At 40.9% G+C, this 16,868-nt stretch overlaps 1 protein-coding gene across 1 annotated transcript in view; it reads right to left on the bottom strand.

Annotated features, from left to right (window-relative positions):
* Positions 1-16,868, bottom strand: part of ANOS1 (anosmin 1) — a 205,638-nt gene that overhangs the window by 98,522 nt on the left and 90,248 nt on the right. The window contains exon 3 of the mRNA XM_040634628.1: positions 1,611-1,673. Coding sequence (XP_040490562.1) covers positions 1,611-1,673 — 63 coding nt within the window. The remainder of the gene's footprint in view (positions 1-1,610; positions 1,674-16,868) is intronic.

Below are 16,868 nucleotides of genomic sequence, written 5' to 3'. Positions count from 1 at the left end.
CTTCTTCTATGGGCAGTTAACACTCAATCATAGCTTAGCTGTGAGTGTCCTTGCAGAGCAATCGGGCTAAGTAACTTTGACTTTCTGCCAGTCCTGTGCATTATCTGAGGCATTTTAATGTTCACGATTACAAAACGCTTCCAAACACTTCAGTGACAGTAATCCTCAGGTCCGGAGCGCTTCCGGCAACACAGACACCATTACGTGAGAGTTTGCGAATCACCCATATTCCAGCAGCACGCCACAAAATGCTGAATAGAACTTTCAAAGCAAAATAAAAGTGAGATTAGGAAAATCACCTATCGATCCTGTTCGTGTTGAGAAACACTTCTCCATCCTCTCTTCTGAAACCATACTGAACACTTTCCTACAAGAACCCAGTAACACTCTGACCCCTCCTCACTGTCCAAGAAGTCCGGCCACACAGCAGCGCTCGGACGCAGGGAAAGGTGCGAGGCTCAGGGCTTTGTTTTAGGCTGGCTCTTTCTACCTAGACTGGGGGAGACGCTTAATGAGTTCCGACTTCCCAGAGCTCCATGCCTTCCAAACATAACTCTTACGGACTTACTACATGCCTCTGCTTATCTCCGTGCCTACGGGAAGTCAATGATATTCAGACCGTGGAGATACTTTGGGCATCATAAAACTGGTGGAGCTATTATTATCCCAATTCCATATTCAGATCCTCGGAATAGAATCTGCATGCCTTCCACGGTGAAACACAGGCCGCAGGATCCCAGGAGCATCCCGTGCAGGGGAAGTCTGGATCAGTCGGTCTGTCTGCAGGAGCTTGGGAGGGTTCCCTGTCAGCCTCCAGTTCCCTTCAGAGAAGCCCGGTACCATCACTTCAGTCCCGTGCCACAAGGCCTCCCTCCTGGTCGGCTCCCCACGACCCTCTACGGAACTGCTTTGATTGATACAGCAGACTTTTCAACCGCTGTTCCCAGCTGGCCCTCCACATCGTCCTGGCTGCCTCCGAGCAGATCCCAGGCTGGGTCGGAGCCTGGACCCCCGACTTGCTCTGGAGGAGACAGTCCAGCAAAGCCGCTCGTCCCCTCTGCAGCACGACTGAGGGTTTTAGACAGTGGGTGTCCAGGACAGTAACACCCTTTATTCTCTACCTGAAAGCACCGGCCAAGTAACAGCCTCCCACACAGTTAAAAATGGGCAAGTCTCCTGTCCAGGATAGGGGGAGCTCAAAGGGTGAACGATGAGATGAAAACGTCAAGAACCCCACTACTAATAAAATGGCTGGCTTCTTCCCACAGCATGAGAACATCAATACATGGTGACAATTACTCGTACAATAGCCTGATGGAAAGTAGGAGGACAGCAGTAGTTTCTACCTTGAAAAAGGTTCTCGTCTCTAAGCATATGTAATAATATTTATTCCAATAATGGAAGCAGTGGGTAGCCAGGCTTTAAGAAAGCTCAAAATGTGTTCCCTTTTTACATGAATTCACAATACACACACACACCCCTTCCTGCAGTAAACTGAACTCCCCAACCTGCAGAATGCAGGGGCCCTTTACGCCAACGATGCGAGCAGAGCACTGTCAGACTGACGCCGCGTCCTGGGTACCTCCGGGTGCACAGTGGGGCGGCCTTACCTCACAGAAACTCTGGCACTGCTGCTTCCGCGGGTCCCAGGACTCCTTGCAGGGTTCCAGACACTGGGGGGATTAACAGTAAAAGGAAAGAAAGAAATGGGTAAGAAACAGGGCCAAAGGAAAATCACCTGCGCTCCCTACTTGTCCACACCTACTTCTGCTAATTCGTGAAGGGCACCGAGCTACTCAGTGCATCACTGGAATGGTGTATCACGGGCATCTGAGCGAGGCAGCACGACCGAACAGAAACAAAAAATGTCTATTGCAACACAACCGAGAAAGAAAAGCTGCACAGTCCGGAGGGGACATGTAGGAGAAGTGGTGATATTCACCATCGGGCACAACTGTTTAGACAGAAATATTTGTATTCGGTAAGAAATCTTTTCTAGGGGCACCTGGCTGGCTGGATTGGTGGAGCACACAACTCTGAATCTCGGGGTTGTGAGTTCAAGCCCCCTGTTGGGTGTAGAGATTACTTAAAAATAAAATCTCTAAAAAAAAAAAATGTTTTCGAAAGTTGTTGTCACAGATGAATTTTGTTTTTTCATAAACTTTAATATGAAGTTGCTTTTACAACTGGCAACATAGGACTATTGTCTATACAGTCTCCTGCAGGTGACTGGGTGAAGGGGCATTGTATTAAATATCTATATATAACATATAGTTGTTAACTAATGTGTTTAGCTCAATGGATCTAACAGCATTAACATGCATCCAGTTTAATTACTCTATTAAAATATTTTGAATGCACCTTAACATATTTACCAAATAAATATTAGAATATATTGAATCAACCTAAATATATTGAATAAACTGACATGAGAGTTTCAGAATAGAGAATAAAATCTGAGTATATGTTTAAAATGTATTATCACATATATTAACAAATCAAAGATAATAACTAGGCTCCGTTATTCAAACAACAATAATAATAATGTTAATAGTAATAACGTATAGTATATATTATATATATTAAATGCATATATGTGTATATATGTAATAATATAAGATACTGTTGAATAAAGGATACATGTATAATAGTTTATTACTATGTAGTACTATATATAGTATTAGTATAATATATAAAATAGAATAATATATAAAATTAGTATAATATATACAATATATGAATATATGAACACATAAATATATATAATACATAAATATAAATATATATAATATATATAATGCATAATATATATAAAATAATATATAAAATATACATAGTACATACATTATATGTTACCACTACACCATGGAACTATATACATATATATATGTACATATATGTATACCACAGCACTATATATACTACCTAAAATACAGTTCCTTATATCATATATAATATTATATATACTATATACAACATGTAGTAATAAATAAGAGATCACAGCCAGTCCTCATGGTTGAAATTAAAATGTTACATTAATAAGAATAGAGATTTGATTCTCAATGTTATGTTTTATTTTATTTTATTTTTTTAAGATTTTATTTATTTATGTGACAGAGAGACAGCCAGCGAGAGAGGGAACAGAGCAGGGGAGTGGGAGAGGAAGAAGCAGACTCCCAGCGGAGGAGCCCGATGTGGGACTCGATCCCAGAACGTCGGGATCACGCCCTGAGCCGAAGGCAGATGCTTAACGGCTGCGCTACCCAGGCGCCCCTCCATGTTATGTTTTAATGCAAGTTTTAATTAGCAAAAACGAAGAGTCCCATAGAGTTAAATGTCAGTTCTCTAAAGCCAGCTTACCCCTGGCTCCCCTCAGGTCATTATTATTTTATCTATATGTGTATGTACATTGCTGTAAAACATGGTTTAAACTCTAAGAGTCTACTGTCCATGTGCCAACTGGCCATCTGTCACAGCAGTGCTGCTCACAGAGGGATCGATGACTGGTAATATGAACACCACCTTGCAATTTACCAGAAGTGCAAACTCATGCCCTGCCCCTAGACCTAGAGTCTGAACCTCTGGGATCGCAGCCCAGGAATCTCTGTGAGCAAATTCTCTAAGAAACTCTGATGCTTACTGAACTTTGAAAAGACCTGCCTTCTTGTGGTAAACATTTCCCAATATATACGTGTATCAGATCAACACATCAGTTATACAAGGTTGTGCATCGTATCTCAACAAAGCTGGGGCAGCAGGAGGAGCTGCTGTACAATTTGACGGGGAAAAAAAGGTGGCCCCTAGGTGCCTCAGTCGGTTGAGTGACTGCTGATTTCGGGTCAGGTCATAATCGCACGGTTGCGAGATCAAGTCCCATGTCAGGCTCCACACTGAATATGAAGCCTTCTTAAGATTCTCTCTCTCCCTCTCCAAAAAAAAAAAAAAAAGATCCATATTGTCGCTTTGTTTTATTTTTCATAAAGAATCAATCTGTTTCAGGGCACCTGGGTGGCGCAGTCATTAAGCGTCTGCCTTCGGCTCAGGGCGTGATCCCGGCGTTGTGGGATCGAGCCCCACATCAGGCTCCTCCGCTAGGAGCCTGCTTCTTCCTCTCCCACTCCCCCTGCTTGTGTTCCCTCTCTCGCTGGCTGTCTCTATCTCTGTCGAATAAATAAATAAAATCTTTAAAAAAAAAATCAATCTGTTTCTTGTAAGAATATTTTAGATTGTATATTCTTTAATGTTGCATATGAACAATTCATTGTTTAGTTATTTTAATTTTAAAAACTTGAGCTCTTCCACAAAATTTTTCCAAGACCTACACAAGCTTGTCCCAAGTTTCCTGGTGTCCACCTCTCCCAAGCATGTTAAAGCAAATGCACAGTTTTTGGCCAATATCACAATCGTAAAAGAATACCATTTTTCTAACAGCAATGGAGTCACTTAAAAACTTGTCTCCTGGGGCGCCTGGGTGGCTCAGTTGGTTAAGCATCTGCCTTTGGCTCAGGTTATGATTTCGGGGTCCTGGGAATGAGCCCTGCATGGGGCCCTGCTCAGCGGGGAGTCTGTTTCTCCCTCTCCCTCTGACCCCTCACTCCTGCTCGTGCGTGTACACAGGCACGCATGCACGTGTTCTCACTCTCAAATAAATAAATAAAATCTTTAAAAAAAAAAACCTCGTCTCCCTTATGTGTTTTATGAGTTCTTTCAAGAGTTAGTTTTGTTTCCTAAAGGTATGTCTGATTCCTTATCCTCAGACCTCTCTGTATTTGTTTTAAGACATTGGCTCCTAGCCAAAAAAGTTTAATGGTCACTTAATAAGTATAGCTAGACCTAATTCCTTCTTAAGACCACTTGAAGCGAATAAACAGCACTCTTCAGAATACCTTGAGATTTTGTTCGGTAGGAGACGTGTCCTATGATGAGGAAGGGCCCCTCCGTAAGATCTGGGGATTTTTCAGGAACACAGTTCAGCTATTTACAAATTAAGTCTTTATCATTTTATTCAGGAAACATCCAACAAACATTCCTTCCCTATGAAACTGCTCCCTGCAATGTGGCTAACAATGTCTCCACATAATTACGTCAATCTTCCTTTGGACCATTGCTGCGAATGTAAATTGGGAACACGGGCTAACTACGCGCGTGCTCAGTTGTATTGTCAGAACCATAGACACTGGTGCATTAAAGAGTTTCAATCCTTGGAGAGCTCCACAATTCCACCTAATTCTGTTCTTGACAGACTGTGGAACAAATACCTTATATAAACCAAATACCATTTACAAAAGGAGGCACGCTTGTGAAATGCTAATGGAAGCAATACGTAACCTACTTGTCTTCTTGTTAATCCAGCATTGCTATCTGCCAAGTCCGGCATCAGTATACGCAATTCATTTAAAGTTCGATTTAAATTGCATGCTTGCCTCATTTCCAATAACCAGTACTCATCGGTGTCTAAAGATACATCACAAAATGTTATTAATGACCACCAACATTTTCTTTTAATAATCCTCTGTGAAAACTATCTGAAAAGAAAAGCCTGGATATGGAAATCTCAGTAAATCTTTGCAGGATCCATTTGTCAAAGCTCGATTTCTTTATAGTGCTCTTAGCCAGGTAAAATGATTGTAATAAAAGCCAAAGGGGGGGAAAAAACCCAACCATTTCTCTCATACTTAAAACAAAAAAAAGTCCTGTTTCTCCAGATTAAAAAAAGGGGGGGGGTTGTCAAAAGAGGGCAGGTTCAAATCTCATTTCCATAAGAAAAATAATACTACAAGCAGACAATTGCTTTGAAATCTATTGCATATCACAACTGTAAGTGCCCTGATCAAAGTACCAAAAAACAAAAACAAAAAACCACAAAAAAACAGTAACTGAATTTACTATTTTAGCAAGTGTTTTAAGCTTTCACACTTTAGAATGACCAACAATTTGAAATTCTCTCTTCCCATGTTACTGCCTCAAGCCAAACAAAGCAAAACTTAAAATTTCAGGGAAAATCTGTAAAAATTGGCTGACAGAGCTAACACAGATCATCATTAGGAATGTAGACACCAGTTATTTTTCACTTACTCTAGAAAGATACATTTGCAATATCACTTCCTTAGCTTACACATCTGTATTCCATTTCTACTTAAAAATACACAGTACTATGAAACATGTACATAAACTATTCTACTAAAATGTGGGGCACACGAGCACTGGAACTTTGCCACATTTACTACAACATTCTTAATGTGAGTAGCAGCTCAATGAACTTCTGTTAAATAAATGTATCGACAAGTTTAAATGTTTTTATAAGCAGTTCCTGGAGTTGGCACACTCGTATTCAAGCGTGGAAGTATTTCTCCAGGGACCAAGCAGATACTGAGTAAGAGCGAAGGAGGGCAAGTTAGGAATAATGGGAGTGGCAGGAAGCACAGGGAGCTGGAGAGCTCAGCCAATGACCAGAAGACAACTGGTCTTCACTGCCTTCCGGTTCTTGTCCAGAACCACCCAGCACTCCAAACTTTACAGAGAAGCCAGCGACACTGACTTTAGGCGAATCTTTCCGACTTCTAAATATACTGTGCAATGCTCTGTACGTAATTTCACTGCAATTTATTTATAACAGAAGATATTAGATACATTACTTAAATTGCTCTAAGTAAGTGCTTTTGAAGTGGGAGTGAGTTTGCCCTCTCGGGGAACATGGGGTGATGTCTGGAGATGGTTTTGTTTGCAGCAATGAGGAGAAACATACTGGATTCTAGCAGGCACAGGCCAGGGACGTGGCTTAAACATCATACAGTGCATACAGGCTAGCCCTCCAACGTGATAAAAAATTATCTGGCTCCAAATGTTCATAGTGCTGAGGCTGAGAAATTGCTTTAAAAAAAAAAAAAGGCAACAGAAATGCAGTGGATTAGTCATAATAACAGAGTCGATCCTGAGAAACAACTTGCCCGGGAGAGAGGAGTAAAGGCTAAGTGAAAACTGTCACCTCTAATTATGCCACAATTCTACATGTTTTGGTCACATTCATCCTTGTAAGACATGGTTTTGATAATGTGAGTTCTCTGATAAAATTAGACAATAATTATCAAATTAAGCCCAAAGTATATGGTTTACATTCAAAACATCTGGTCAACCAGCAAATCCTGCCTAAACAGCTTCTTCCACCTCTCATGAATGACTTTCTGTGAAGCTGGTCTCTTTTCTGCTCCCCAAACTCAAGATCCCTTGACTTCCACTGGGTTACTGAATTGCTTCCTTAAAGAGAGCCTGTTTTCACCACTGCTATCCACACAGCATGTGCTGATTCCTCTGCAATTCCATGCAGCTTTTCCCCAAGAATGTTCACATTTTATTTTTGAGTTATTCGCAGAGGCTATGAGTTGTACTGAAGATACACTATCTCCAATTGACTATAAACTCATCTTTGGGAGTGCCTATATCTGCCAACCGTCCATAATCCTTCGAAAGCATATAGGAGCGAGCGTGCAAAAGACAGGACAGACTCTCAGGAACATCCCATGCACTGTGGCAATGCAGCTGGTGCAGAATGGAGGCACAGAAAGCCTGGGTTTGAGCCCTACCTCTGCTACATGTCTAACCTACAACTGTTAAAAAAAAAATTGCATAATTATTCAGCCTCCATTTGCTAATTCAAATATGAGAATACAATCATTCATACTAACTTGTAAAAAAAATTTACTGAACACCAAAGAGTGCCAGAACTTTTATGGATTTATAAAACACTTTGAAAATTATTTGTTCAATGGAGCCCCATAATAACAGATCCATGGAGGTACGTAACATTAGGTACTATTATTCTTATATTTTAGAGAGAGGAAACTCAGTGTAGAGAGGTTGACTAAACAAAGCAAGTGACTATGGTCGAGACTTCAGGAATGGGAAGTTGGACCCATGCTCTGGCACACTCAAAGGAATGTTCTTTCCATTACAGAACGCTGCCCTGTTTATGCCACGAGCTGCAAAGGCTTAATGAGGTGATGTAAGTGAAAGGGATTTGGAAACTGAAAAGTACTTTGCAAATCTGTAAGATTCGTGAATTACTATGATCTCGGAAAGCATTCAGCTCCAAAATGCCCTAGGCAGGTGTTACAAATTTCAAGGTACTTATGAAATCATAACCAGTAAGACTGAGTATTTCATATCACAGACAAAGGGATCCAACTCTTAGGAGCCAAAGTACTGACAAAGAGGGAAATTATTGGTATCGCTTTGGTGAACTACCATCTGGACAGATGAGGACAAAATTCCATACCTTACATTTAACCAAATGCTTCCATAAAACGAAATTATATTACCTTCTATTGCATTACCAGCAAAGGAAATTCTATTACCTAAATAGCAATTACAATAAATTCTGAAGCATAAAAATGTTCCTATAAAATTCAGATTTTCACACATGTCCAATAATCAAGGAAACAAAACCCATAATTACATTATATTAAATAAATAGAACCCATTAAAACAAAGCAACCAGCATTCCATACATTCCAACCTGTTCAAATTAACATCTGCTAAATCAACAAATAAGGATTTACATTTCCTACATGTGATGTATTCATCTAGTCTCCAAGATGGGGGAAAATTGGCAGTCATTGTGCCCTAAAGCAGTATATAATCTCCATGGGAGAAAGCATATAAGTCTAAAGTGAAGAAGCATAAAATAGCCAAGAGAAAATAAGGGGCCTTAAGACAATGAAGAAGTGATATGTATTTCTATATGGGATATCTGGAGAGGACTGCATAGAATCAAGGATTCATGAATTAACGTAGAAGGAGGAGTGGGACTTGACCACCTTGAGCAGATCTGGGGCTTGAGGATATATGTGGGGGGGTAATATATGATGCAGGATAGCGAAAAGAGAAGACACAGTAAACTACAAGGCTAGAAACACAACCCTTGGAATTCAATGAGGAGCCACCGAGAGTCCTAGAACAGTGAGGTGCTTGCCTCACTTTGTGTTTAAGATGACTTGAGTGTTGCTGCAATATAATGATTTATAAAAAATATATATATTTGGTCATTCTGATGACCAAAATACATTTCTCAAATATATTTAATCTTCATCCACCGTTCCTTGAAAATGCTTCAGAGCCATAAAGGTGCAATGGGTGTCTTATTATCAAGAAAGGTGACGTTAGGACCCACCTCCACCCCCACCAAAGGGCAGGGGCTGATTGACAGGAGGACCAATCATGTGATCAGAGGGTCAGAACTTTTAGTCCCACCCCCTAACTGCTGGGGAGGGGAGAGGGGCTGGAGACTGAGCTGGCTAATTCTTAGTCAATCATGGCTAGGTAATGAAGTCTTCATAAAAACACAACAGGACCAGAACACCTGGCTGGCTCAGTTGGAAGTACCTGCGATTTTTGATCTGGGGGTCGTTGAGTCCAAGTCCCATGTTGGGTGTACAGATTACTTTATTAATATATATTACTATATATACTATACACACACATACATATATACTTTATAATATACATATATACCACATACATACACAGATTATATATAAAGTATATATACACATTATATAGACTATAAACATAGTGTATATACTACATATATGCTTTATATAGATTATATATACTATGTATATATGCACACTCATATAGGTTCTATATATCTATATATATTACTTTATATATATCTCATATATATACTTTATATATAGTATATATATTATATATGTAAAGTAGACATACGCTTTATAGAGATTTCTCTCTCTCTCTCTCTCTCTCTCTCTCTCTCTACACACACACACACACACACACACACTTTAAAGAAAAACCCACAAGGGGACTGTTCTTTTTATCCTTTCCTGACATTTTTCACGCTTGGGCAACCAGAACACTTCCATGTGCCACAGAGCTGGGCCCCAAGTTCCACGAGGACAGAAGCTCCTTTGTTGGGGACCCCGTCCTGTGTATCTCTTCACCTGCCTGTTGACTCATACCCTGTATCCTATCTTTTAATAAACTGGTTAATGAAAGTGTTTCCCTGCGTTCTGTGAGCTACTCTAGGAAATTGATCGAACCCCAGGAGGGAGTCGTGGGAACTTCCTTCCTGGTCTGGATTTGACATTGGCCTGTGAAGCTGGGAGCGAGGCGGACAGTCTTAAAGGTTCCGTGGGATCTGATGCTCTCTCTCTATAGATTAAGGGTCAGAATTGAGCTGAATTCTCAGACACGCTGCTGGTGTCTGGGAATGGCTTGGTGGTGAGGGAGGGGGATCCCCCCACATTGGAATTGGCTCCAGGAGCCCTAAAAGAGTTGGAATAAGAGTTGGATTACAGAGGTGAGGTATTACAGCAAATGAAATCAGAGCAGAAGTTTCTACAATGTCTTCCAACGCTCCCATCTGCCATTTAAAGTGTAGGTATGCCATCTGGATGGCAGAGGACACCGGATAACAGGAAAAGGAACATGAGCCTAGGAAAGGCAATGTGGGGCTGCAAGTTCATGGACACAGTTACTGGTTTGCTGTGAAAGGCAGGAATCAGGAGAAATAAGAACAGGAAAACACACCAAAATTTCCAACCTCCATCTGAAAGGAACCCGTGGTGTCCCTAAGACGGAGCACGGGGAAGAAACAAACATAGGGAAAGCTGCACAACTGAGACTCTAACATGATGAGCTCAAGGCATCTAGTGGACATACGTGAAGGGACGCCCAAAGAGCCACTGGAATTGTGGACATGGGGTTCTGGAGAAAGGCTGAAGAAACGATGAGCATTTATGAACTCCTCTGCTCTTTCATTCATTCGTTCCTTTTATAAATATTTGCAGAATTCAATTACCACAGCGTCGTGCTAGGTAATGGGTCTGCTAAATCTATGAACTACACAAAAACTGCCTCCAAGTTCTATACCATCTAGAAAAGTTAAAAACAATAAATCATGTTTGTTTATAAGTAAAACCCAGGCTACGTGTGAAGAAGGAAACAAAGTATGAGGATTAGAGCGCCAAGCACTTGGGGAGTTGGGATATTCAAGAGCTAGAATGGCAACACTGAGGAGATCTCACGGCTCAGCAAAAATGCTTCTGTTTCCCCTTTTTCTATTTGTGCACAGGACACTGGAACTCGGGGAGACACAAATGTTGGAACATGTTGGTGAAGAGAAGGAAGGGATCAGGTGGAGGGGGTCTGACTGAAAATGGAAGAGAAATAGGAAATAATCAATTGATCGAGGTCCCAGAGAATATTGCAGAGGCTACAACATGGAAACATAGAATTTTAGGGAGGCAAGGAATCTCTGATGGCATCTATCCCAACCGTACACCCTCCAGACTCAGGAATTAAAACATCTTCATAGAGGCAATGGCTGGTGAGCAGGATTTTGGTCCACAGCCCCATCTATAATTGGACACGGGCCATTCAATTTCCGTGTTCAGCCTAAAGCATGTAAGAATGTAGATGTGAAGATGCAAGACAAGGGTCAGGAGAAGCATGGCTATTCCGGTGAGAGTTTTCCCATACGGTGAGAAGGTGATCAGATGCGTGTCCCCTCCCAAGTGTAGTTCTGGTGGCTGAGCTCGAGAGGTCTTCAGTCGATGGACAAGACAGGCGAGGGCATGGACGTGAATGATTCCTGCCAGCTCTGAGGATAAGACACAGACCATGGATCCTTGGAGTTGGATCAACCTGGAGGACAATTCCACCTGCTAAATGGTTTTTCCCCACTCAAGCTGTATTTTAACCTCTCTGAACCGTCAGTTTCCGACACATAAAAGAATGGAATAATATTTGCCAAAGAGGATCATTTTGAAATAAATTTTATAAAGACAACCTTTTAAAATACCTACACAAAAGCAGACACTCAGTGAATCTGGTTCCCTTCCATTTCTAGAGGACCAATAAAAAGAATTTATTTTAGTTCTTTCATATTTCCCTGATACCTACCTTTTTTCTTTTAACAGAAGAAGAAAACAAAATTTCTTTTATTTCCAGTCTCTCAAGCATGTTCCAATAATTGTTTTAAAAGTACCATTTTTCTTTTTGCCAAAATTCCAACAGCTATGTTTGGTTGGGGTGGCATTATTCTTGTATGTGTCTAGGGGGTGGGATCAGAAGGAAAAATCGGAGACTACTACAGCACTGTACATTTTGTAGGACGTATGGTATACTTTCACAAAAAAAAACAATCTGTTGAATAATAGGAAAGCAAATAATGGCTTATATTTAATTTTTGTCTTCATTGTTGCCTGGATATAGGAATAAGCTTTGAGTTTCACACACACACACACAACACACAAAAAAAAATCCTTCTTCTCATTTCATATAGATATATATTCATAGCATACAATAATGCTATCAACAGAAGTTTCCAAAGACCATTTCTGTTTTCTAAATTAATGGCAGCAATTTCTTTGGGAAAGTATAGATCTGGTTTTTAGATGGAAGGGGATTTTTTTCCCAATATATTTCCTAAACTATGTACACCCTACTGCCTTTAGAAGTATTCATGGACTCCCTCCAGCTCTAAATTGGTATAGAAATTGTTACAATCCTGTGTGTCGAAAAGCGCGCTGTGTCTTGCCAAAATAATGAAATCTTTTGGCAGACGTCCTATGGAAGTACAGTTGAACAATCCTCAGAGCCTAAACCACACAGGATTAGCATGGCAACCCAGCACAACAACGTTACGCCTTAGACATCTCATATCACAAATCAACTTTCTCTGAAACGATCAAAGGATAATTCCTTTCCCACCATGATGTTTATCTACAAATCTGGGCCTCCTTTTATCACAACGATTTCTCACAATAAAGGGAACTCTGACTTCAGGAGCTCTTTTAATTTCAGTGAAGGTGTTCAGAAACAAAGAGAAAACAACTGAAGTGGGAAAACGTGATTAATCCAGGTAGTTATTAGCAGAAAACCACTTTCTCACTGTAGTTCTTCCTCACCTAAACTATGTCCTTGTGCATATCACGAAGTCTCCTGACACAGGTCACTGAAGACCACACATGCTTTCTTAGCATCCAGATTGGCTGCCCGATCTTCTACGGAATTTTAGCATACCCCTGCAGTTTCAAATAATATTCTCACAGTTATTTCTCAAATAAAAAGGAATTAATCACAAAGGGAAAGTCACAACTTTACAGTGGAGAAACCAGAGAAAGAATACTACATGATAAAGTCACATCTCCAGGAATGGGGAGAAGCACCAAATCCCTAAGGCAGGAATCCTGCCCAAAAGGCCGAAGCTAAACTGAACCACAAGGAAATGGCCAACAAATCCTGAGTGAGGCTCCTTCTACAAAGCAACAAGCCTCTAGTCTTACAAAATACCAACGTTGTGAACAACCAAGAATGAGGAATGCTTCCAGCCTCAAGGGGACGAAAGATACGCAGCCATCAAATACACAGCATGATGGTGGGCGGGATCCCGAATCAGACGAAACAGGGTTAGGAAGAACACGGACATTACTGGCACAATGGGGAACCATTAAATGTAGACTACGGAATAAAAGCGGCACATCAGTGTTAATGTCCCTGAATTTGGTAATTCCACAGTAGTCATGTAAGAGATGCACGCTAAAGCATTTGGGGGTAAAAGAGACACGATGCCTGCAACTTATCCCTAAATGGTTGGAAACTAAAAAACAATTACAAGGGCATGCATACATCCAATTTTCTTCTATGTACACAAAGAGAGAATGTGGTTAGGCAAATACGGCACACACAAAAATGTTAACAATCGGTAAATCTAGGCTGGGGTTAGCAACTAGAAAACAGGGACCAAATCTGGCACACCATGTTTTGGTAAAGAAAATTTGTTGGAACACAGCCATGCCCATTCATGTATCTACTATCTGTGGCCACTTCTGTGCTATGATAGTTGAGTTACTAGTTGGGACAGACCTTAGGTCCAAGAAACCAAAAAATATTTACTCGTCTTTCATAGAAAGTTTGCTTTACCCTGATTTAGATAAATGGTATATGGAAGTCCTTTGTACTCATAATTTTTCTGCATTTTTAATAACCAAGTTAAACTTTAAAAATTCATAAAATAGGGGTGCCTGGGTGGCTCAGTGGTTGGTTTCAGCTCAGGTCATGACCTCGTGGGTCATGGGATCGAGCCCAGTTGTGGGGAATCTGCTTTAAGATTCTCTCCCTCTGCCTGTCCCCCTGCTCCTTGTCTCTCTAAAATAAATAAATATTTAAAAAAAAAAAGGAAAAAATTTTTAAAAATACATAAAGTCATCTTTAAAGTATTTGAAATCTTAAAATCACAAATGTTCTTCATGGGGCATCATCAAAAAGCTATTATGGACATAGACCTATGGGCAAAAGAGGATGGAAAATCATAAAGTGGCTTTCAATGGGCTTATTTAAATAAGGAAGAGTGGAGATTTATAGCAAATGCTTCAGGTCTGAAATCTGTAGTGACTGGATGGCATGACTTGTCACAGAATCTTCTGGGCTTTGTAAAGTTAGATCCAATAGGTACGATCAACAGGTGGCTTCACCACAGCCTCAGGAACCCTACAGTAAGGGGGACAGGGATGCCGGACTCACCCCGGAGGTCTTACATTCATTCAGGTGGTTGTGTGATGAACCCTGTCATCCTCACTTCATCTTGGTTTTTAATTACAAAACACAAGAAACAAGTTCATGCCCCGAAATCGTCCCTCCCTCCTTTGTACTAAATAAACCCTTCTTACAACACCAAAGCAGAAGATTCCTTGCAATGACAACAGGAAATGAGTATAGCCTACTTCTTTTGCAGTTGTGGGACACTCCATGACAGTCCTGAATAATTATGAGCTTTCAGTAGTACCTGCGTTTCCTGCCTAGATTCATACATTAATTCCACAATCAGTCGAAGTCATGTTTATGACAAGTCCAACGAGGGAAAACTGATGTTGGTGTTTGGCCAAGGCAGGGAAGTAAGGAGGGGTGGGTGCCCTTTCCTCAAGCGAGGAAGCTGACATCCGAACATGAACATTTTCCTGAAGATATTTAAGAACTGCCCCTCAGTAGGAAGTGTATTTATTGAAGAAGCAGATGGCCCAATCAAAGATGTACCTGCCGAGTCAGCCCTTCCGGTGGGAAAAAGAAAACATTTATATGTAATTAGAGCACTCAAAAATTCAACAATAGCTAGAAAAGACTATCTCTATGTGTCATTCCCAACCCAGAAAGTGTAAACACACACACACACACACACACACACACACACACACACACGCACATTTTAAAAATTATACCTTGATCATAGGCATCTGTGTCCTTTGGCAGACCATCCAATCAACCACTCCTCTTTCTCCAATACTGACCCTCAGTAATCAAAATAACTCAAGAAACCTATCCCAGCCGTTAGTCAGATCTTGGAGGCTGAATTAAGGAGAACCATCTTGTACCCCAGGATCTCAAGCTTTCACTAGATGGGATTTTGCATAGCCTGGAATCACCAGTCACAGCAGTTTAAACAGCCAGACCCCATCTCCTGAGTGAAAGCCAGAATTCAATCTGCACAGCATGCTTTTGACACCGCTGAGCCCCCAGGTTAAAGAACTCCTCCTTGACGTGCTTCAAGTTGAATGGAGATTAGGATTTCCATCACTTCATGCTACATTTAAAAGCTTATGCAAGTCTAGCATTGATCCTTATCTTCGTATGTATTTTTTCTACACATTTTCTGAACAACACACAATTCCTAAGAAATCATGTAATTGGTAGTGCTGGAGAACCGTGTCAATCGTATTCCTAAGCTGGGTGGCCTGGTGTCCTTCTTCCCTGGGCTATAAAATGTTGTACATGTCATGGGAGGAATTGGATTTTTCTATTTGCTCCTATGTTAAATTTCACAGAGCTGCTTTTCAATAGCTTCTATGTGCTGTGCGTTAATAAGATTGTTTCTACCAGCAGTGTATAAAAATGGCATAGGTAGATACACACTTGTCAGCGTATGATTTCCGAGAAATTAAATCTGTTTGTCTGAGAGGTGAGTGATTGTAGTAGGTTCTAAAAGATGACCTAAAAATGAAGCAAGTCCTTAGCTGGACAAATCAGCAAGAGTGTCAGCACTAATCCTTTCCAGACAGAAGCAGTCTGTAACCTTGACAGCTTAATATCTTATCTGTGTGGTTTGGTTGTCTGACATGTCAAGCTCAAGGAAGGCATGGGGCGCTCTTGAAAGGACTGGGGAACTGAAACTCATGAGGACGTTCATGCTTCCTGTCTCCCTTGCCAGACCAAATCACACCAGCTTTGTCAACAGAAAAGCGCCTCTGAGACATTAGCGCATCCCTGAACAAACCCATTCAACTTGGCTTTGTGTGGTAGGTCTGCTCAAAATTAACGAGTCACAATATTCATAACTTTCCAGAAGCTGACATATAGGAGTTATGGGTGGGAAGCCCTGTTTACATAGAACCCATCTGACATTTAACCCAGACTCAGAACTCACACGATCTCATTGGAATCTTTAATTTTGTCCTTCCCTCACCCCCGAAAGACAGAAACTGAGTTTCCTGTGTCCAATGGAATGCCATTACAATAAGATGACAATTAAAGCTACTTGTGAACGCAATCACAACCAGCAGCAAGTACAAACTCAGTTAAGTACGGGTCACTGCGAAGGTTTATGTCATGCTCCTAGTCTTTCAGGAAATTTTGCACCAGGTCTCGATGGCCTTCGTTACACCATGTGCAATGTTCATACGGGTTTCTCATGCTACTTCCCCTCATAACCCCCTCGACCTGAAACACATAGTTAAGAATCCAACCGCGGACGTCTCATTTTGTTGTTTTGCGCTTAATTCCGCTAATTCAACAATGTTTAATTAACTCTGTGCTTACTCTCTCAACTCCTTTACCCACTCATTCATCTGCTGAACCAG

Source organism: Ursus maritimus (genome assembly GCF_017311325.1).
Source record: "Ursus maritimus isolate PB19 chromosome X unlocalized genomic scaffold, ASM1731132v1 scaffold_X1, whole genome shotgun sequence".
NCBI classification, from domain to species: Eukaryota; Metazoa; Chordata; class Mammalia; order Carnivora; family Ursidae; genus Ursus; species Ursus maritimus.
The sequence above is the reverse complement of the archived record's forward strand: the minus strand, read 5'-3'. Positions and strand labels throughout refer to the sequence as shown.